Here is a 6,354-nt window from a genome sequence, read left to right as displayed (position 1 = left end):
TATTCACTTCGACAACACCAGAAGTTTGTTCCAACGGTCACGTACCCCCGCTGGCTGAAGGCAAATTTCTGCATGTCTATCCAGCAACGATTCTTCCGCAACTTGAATTCTTTCCCCCTCACTCTGAGAAAGAGGATGAATGCCATCGGCATTGACCTATTCAATCCGTTCAAATCCTTAAACACCTCAATCAGATCTTCTCGGAGGTACGTAGTCTCCAGAACTGAATCCTTTCTTGGTATTTTGTTTTCATTAATCTCGTTACGCTTCTTTGCACCCGTTGCAACAGATCCATATCTTTCCTAAAATGTGGCTCACTGACCTGTATGGGGAGCGGAGGACAAAATGAATATTTCTACCCAGTTAGTACACCGAGGGGGGGGAGGGAGACTTTTACTTCTCCGATGAACACAAAATTAAGAAAAATTAATATATAGTTTAGTGCAAAAGTATCATTTTATATAGAAAAATTAATATATATTGTGTACTACTAGATTTCAAAATATCAGATAGATAGAAAGTTAAATAAACAAAATCAGATTTTGTTTATTTAATTTGAAAGGTGAAGGCGCTCTTTTTCCTCCTTTCAGAAATTCCTTCTTGCGTCCGTTGTAAGGGGGTGACGTGGTACCCGCGTGTGACATGTTTATGTTGTGTAGTTTTATTTTTTGAATCAGATGTTTAGTATGATAGAAGTGGTTTTCTTCGAAATTCATTACAAATGGAATGGAAGTACGAATTAGGGTGTACATGTTTATTGCTTTGAATATTTTCAACTCGTGGTTGTCAACTGTTGGTATGTGAAATTTTTATCAGTGGGAAAATTTGAAAAGATAGACTGCATATTTTTGTTTTTGCAATGAAATGAAAAGAAATGTAAAATCTGAGATGCAAAATTTTCGAAAATTTGGTAAGGATTGGCATCTGGGTTGACAGCCACGACCTTACGTTTTTTAAAAATTATGAAATATTACAAAATACAGTAATACAGAGGTAGTACTGTTATCGCTTTTGGCTCTCTTATTTTGTAAAGAATTTGGATTGATGTTTGTGATGTCAAGAAGTTGACACTTTTTTCCCAATTTGACAATTTGTTATTAGAGTCCTTGAACAAATTGGCCGCGATCATGAAAATTCAAGGTCATGTTAGTGACCTTCAGGAATTTATATGATTTGTGTGTGTTTGTGTGCGTGCGTGTGCGGGGGGCGTATTAAGACATTCAAATGCCAGACTAGGCATATAGTTGTTCTTGTACTCATATTGCTTGACCCAGTGTGATGCAGATATTTACAAACATTTGATGAATAAATTGAAACCATTATTGAAACCCTAATGTTTAATTAGTTTCTAATGTGTTTTTGAAAGTCTATCAATTAGTTGTATTGTATGAATTGAACATATGTGGATAGGCAAGTTCACCTTCGGTTTTCTTGTTAGCCGTATGGAATTTTTGATATGTTTGTATCATTCCTCAGTAATACATTTTTTCCCTCCGACTATCATCATTTATTATAATAATTTCTGTAGTATAGCAATCATTATAATATGCAAAACAACAGAGATGCGAATGTAGAAGTGATAGCTTCTGTAGTTTAGTGTATTATTTATTTTTAATTCCTCCTCTTTAGAATTCTTGTAATTTATAGTATTTTTTTTCTGTAGTATAACTAGTATTGTTTTTTTAATTATTGCTATATTTCCATTCCTTTATTCTCCCTTTAAACTTATTTCCATTTTAATTTTTTGTTACCATAGCAAATAGTGCATTGAAACTAATAGTAGGCATTGTTAAGTTTGTTTTTGTTAATTTTTTTAGCTTTTTAATGATAAAGCGAGAGAGATGGAGGGAGGTGGCTTACAAAACATTCAATGATTGTTAAACTACATGCATTCATAAATTCTTTGGATGAATTTAGATAACCGATCAAATCAAAAAAATCCATTGATCAAATGAATGATCAAAATAAAATCCATTTTTGACAAGTAGTTCAAAGCTATTATTGGTAGAACAGAACTCTTCCAATTTACAGATAGTACACTGGTACATTTATGGTCTGACCTTTCTCTGTTTTAACCTAAATAATTACACCCAGCCGATGCTACAAGTCAATTATGATAAATGGAAAGTTGATTTGATTGTCGTGAAGATAGTCACAAAGTGAGATACAATCAAATCGATGCCCTTACACTACTTATGTAGGTTTTCATCATGAGTTCACTATAGTGTATTTACACTGATATTTTATAGTGTATTTTACACTCATAATATATTATGCCTTCAGCATTTATATTTTATTTAAGTATTATCTTGCACCTTTTGGCATCTCTCATATTGTGGAAATAACTTCAACTGGGTTGGCATGATTGCAACACTAGGATACCTGCCCATCCACTGATGATAGGCCAACAAGCCTTGAAATGGTGCTGTCTAGGTGGTGGCACCCACTGAGAATAAGTAAGTCTTCTCTGTTAGTGAAGCGTTACTTATTAGAGGTAGTGCAATACATGGTAACTCGTTGTGAAGGTAGTCACAATATACAATACAATCAAACCCTTACACTACTTATGTAGTTTTTCATTGTGAGTTCACTATGGTGTATTTATATCGATATTTTATAGTTTTTAAGATATGTAATGGCAAAATCGAGACTAGTTCATTTTTCAGTTGGTAAGTGGGTCTGTGAGTTGTGAATTTAAGACATATCCATTTTCTTGTATATAAACATATCCATATATAAACATATATGGCAGCAAAAAAAGTAAGCAAACCCTTAACCATAATTAAGAAAGCTTCCTTGGACTCAGGGGAATCCCCATGGACTGGAGATGTGCAAATGTGTCCCAATTTACAAAGGAGGATCAAAGAGTGACACGAGAATTACAGACCTGTTAGTTTAACTTCTGTTCAAGAGAAAATAATGGAGGCAATGGTTAAAGAAGCACTGCAGGATCATCTAGACAAGATGGCAGTTATGGTTCAGACACAGCTGGATTTGTTAAGGGGAAAGTCTTTTCTGACAAATTTGATTGGATACTGTGATGTGGTCACAAAGGAACTGGATGCAAAAAATAATTTTGATATCATATATTTCGATTTTAGGAAAGCTTTTGATACAGTTACACATGAAAGACTACTGTACAAATTGGAGCAGTGTGGCATTAAGGGCAAGTTGCTACAATGGATAAAAGGATGGTTGAGTGGGAGAAGACAGAGAGTGGTAATCAATGGACACTGCTCTTTGTGTAGTTCCCCAGTGTTGTTTTTCTGTATTTATCAATGATATTGATGAACGTATATTAGGATTAATGTCTAAGTTTGCAGACGATATATGAAGGTTGGCAGGGTTGTTAATGACATTAATGATAGTATACTACTGCAACAGGATCTAGAAAAGTTGAGCAGATGGGCTCAGAGGTGGCAACTGAAGTTTAACATTGACAAATGTAAAGTTCTGTATATGGGTAGAAGTAACCCCAGAGAAACGTACCAACTGTGTGGTACTACACTCAGGGTAGTAGAGAATGAAAAGGACCTGGGAGTAATTGTGCAGTCAGATATCAAGTTTTTTGAGCAGTGCAAACAGGCTGCAAGAGTAACTCATGGTGTCTTGTCAATGATATACAGAAATTTTGCTAGCAGGGTTAAGGAGGTGATTGTCTCCTTGTATAAGGCAATGGTCAGGCCACACCTTGAGTACTGCATACAGGTCTGGAGGTCTCATTTTAGGAAGGATGTAGAGTTGCTTGAGTGAGTACAGAGAAGGGCAATGAAATTGGTGAGTGGAACAAAGGGTCTGTTACCAAGAAAGACTTAAGTTCTGCAAATCACACCGTCTGGAGACTAGGCACCTTCAAGGTGATCTAATTCAGGTGTATAAGGCATTGAATGGTTTGAGCATAGTGAGCAAGCTCAGTGCTGATGGGATTCTTCCCCTTGCTCAGATTATGAACCTTAGGGGACATAAATTGAAATTGAGGAAAGGAATTATAGAATAGATGTGTGGAAATTTGCCATTAGCCAGTGGGTGGTTGATAGTTGGAACAAATTTCCATCTATCGTAGTGGAGGTCGAAAACTTAAATAAGTTTAAGGCAGAACTAGACAACATTTGTAGAGAATGGATGGGCGAGATTAGGTTTTTTTTTTGGCTGATGCAATATAATCTTGCTTTCTTGCATCATATGCCTCTGCTAATGCTAATACAAATCTGCACTATAGACAATAAATAATAACAAAAAAAAAAAAAAAAACTCACAGCTAGTACCATAGGTACACAATAATCAAAATAGATTTATTAGATCAATTAAAAAGATGTGTTAAGATCTTTCTTAACAATAGATATATTTGTTATACTGAGTCACACAGAGACAACAGTTATATCACTGCAACTTCATATTATATTTGTACCTCTCTGCATGTTAAAAAGCTTAATATTATAATATACCATCGACCAACCTGTTAGTAATCCTGTCATTTGTGCAGAAGGCAGCAAGGAGAAGCAATTCTCAAGCTTTAAGGTCGATTTGATCCCACTGTTATTAGAGTAAGACCACTAACTATCCCAAAAAAAAAAAAAAAAAAAAGGGAAAGAGTATTCCATTACTTTATTAAAGTAATTTTCTTGTAATGTCCATTATTCAATTGAAATAAGCTTATCAGCTTTTGAAATTTTGCTTTCTTTAGCATTTTGACTTGTTAATGATTTTAGCTAGTGATTAAATGGTAAAGTTTATTTTCTTTGATTTATAATTTTTATTTATTTTTATTTTTTTATTTTTAGTTTAGTAGTCCAAAACCTGCTGACAATGCCACAGAAACCTTGCCTTTACCATCAGCTGCAATATTGGTCTTGGCCATGGGAGGATACCTGATGTTGATTGTAGCTGCTTTGGTTATACGGAAATTTCTTTTGGTAAGTTTCATTTTGCATAACTTTTTTACAAGACGTAAGATATTTTATGATTCAGGAATGATTTTTTTCTATATGGTTATATAAAATTTTCCAAAGTTTTCTCATGTTTAAGAATTCTATTGGAAGGTTTTAGTTAAAGATTTTAAAAACTCTTAATATTTGTGTAATAGTATGTGCAACTCTCTTAGTATTAGTATGGCCATGATTTCATGGAGGCAAACTTTTCTGTCTCAACCAAAAATAAATAAAATATTAATAATAAAAATTCAAATAAAATAATATATTGATACTATTCCCATTCCCATAAGGTAATCATCCATATGTACTTTTAATGTCAGATTTGCTGTTCCACCAGATTGAGAGGCAGCTTATTCCAATGTTTGACTACCTGCTGCGATGTTGCAAAATAGTGACAACCAGTAGCAAATATAGAAAATTTTTTCAGGGATTATGGTATTTTGCATATAATTTCTTGTGTGGAAATGTTCTTTGGGAGCATGTGTATAAATGGCAGTATTTAATGCAGTAGCACATAATTAATCGGACATTACTATTTTACATTTTGTTGTCAATAGTTACATCTGTTTCCTGCAGTAAGATGGGAATATATTATGTAGGCTAGGTGTTGAGTTGATGTGAGATCTTGAGATGGTGTAATGTTCAGTCAGAGGTGAATGATAGGATTAATGTCTTAGAAAAGCCAAGTAAATGAGGATGTATACCCAGTTATTTTAAAACTTCCATTTCCATATTTACCTGTCCAGAAAGAGTTAGAAAAGCTGTCTTAATTCCGTCAAAAAGTAAAAAGTAATAAAAATAAATAAATAAAAATGTCACTGAATAATAAAGAAATTTCTTAAGCAGAAGTATGATGGAATTAAAGCATATTTTTCAACACTGAATTTGACTCTGCAGCTTGTTTTCAACTAGCATCCTCATGAGATATTTCATGTTTTAGTTTTCATGTACTTATATTTTGGTTTTCCTTCTGTGTTGAGAAGCAGTGGAGTCAGGAATTTTCTAGATCTTACTGCAGTGGTCCATTTCCAGCCATTTTTAAATTATTCTACCCCCACGTTTTCTCTATATTTCAGATGGATATATTATGAACCTCCCACACAGATCAATCATTTGGAGTTGTGTGCAAGTTAATATTACATATTAGTAAATTCTTGTTCTTTTTATAGTTTTCGATATTAATTTTAGTTGAATGCACTTTTATATCATATTAGTGTATTAATTCATCAAATAGCTTGTGTGTGTGCGTGCGTGTGCATGCGTGCAGTGATCACCCAAATATCACAGAGTCTATAACAGGGGTGGCCAACTTAATTTGTGATGCAGTCTACTTTTTTTCTTCAAAATGTGCTGCGATTTACTATCTCAAGAATTTCATTGCACATGGTTACAAAAAGTTAATCAACACATATTGAAAAATGTT

The 6,354-nt window shown here is 33.8% G+C and overlaps 1 protein-coding gene across 1 annotated transcript in view; it reads left to right on the top strand.

Annotated features, from left to right (window-relative positions):
* The first annotated feature begins 623 nt into the window (after positions 1-623).
* LOC150088852 (uncharacterized) overlaps positions 624-6,354 on the top strand; it is a 31,960-nt gene continuing 26,229 nt past the window's right edge. The window contains exons 1-2 of the mRNA XM_090369704.1: positions 624-732; positions 4,782-4,913. Of these exons, the coding sequence (XP_090225830.1) occupies positions 727-732; positions 4,782-4,913 (138 nt within the window). The 5' untranslated portion in view covers positions 624-726. The remainder of the gene's footprint in view (positions 733-4,781; positions 4,914-6,354) is intronic.

The sequence above is a fragment of the Mastigoproctus giganteus genome, chromosome 3, assembly GCF_048544385.1.
Source record: "Mastigoproctus giganteus isolate SK-2022 chromosome 3, ASM4854438v1, whole genome shotgun sequence".
NCBI classification, from domain to species: domain Eukaryota; kingdom Metazoa; phylum Arthropoda; class Arachnida; order Uropygi; family Thelyphonidae; genus Mastigoproctus; species Mastigoproctus giganteus.
This window is presented reverse-complemented; position numbering and strand designations above follow the sequence as displayed.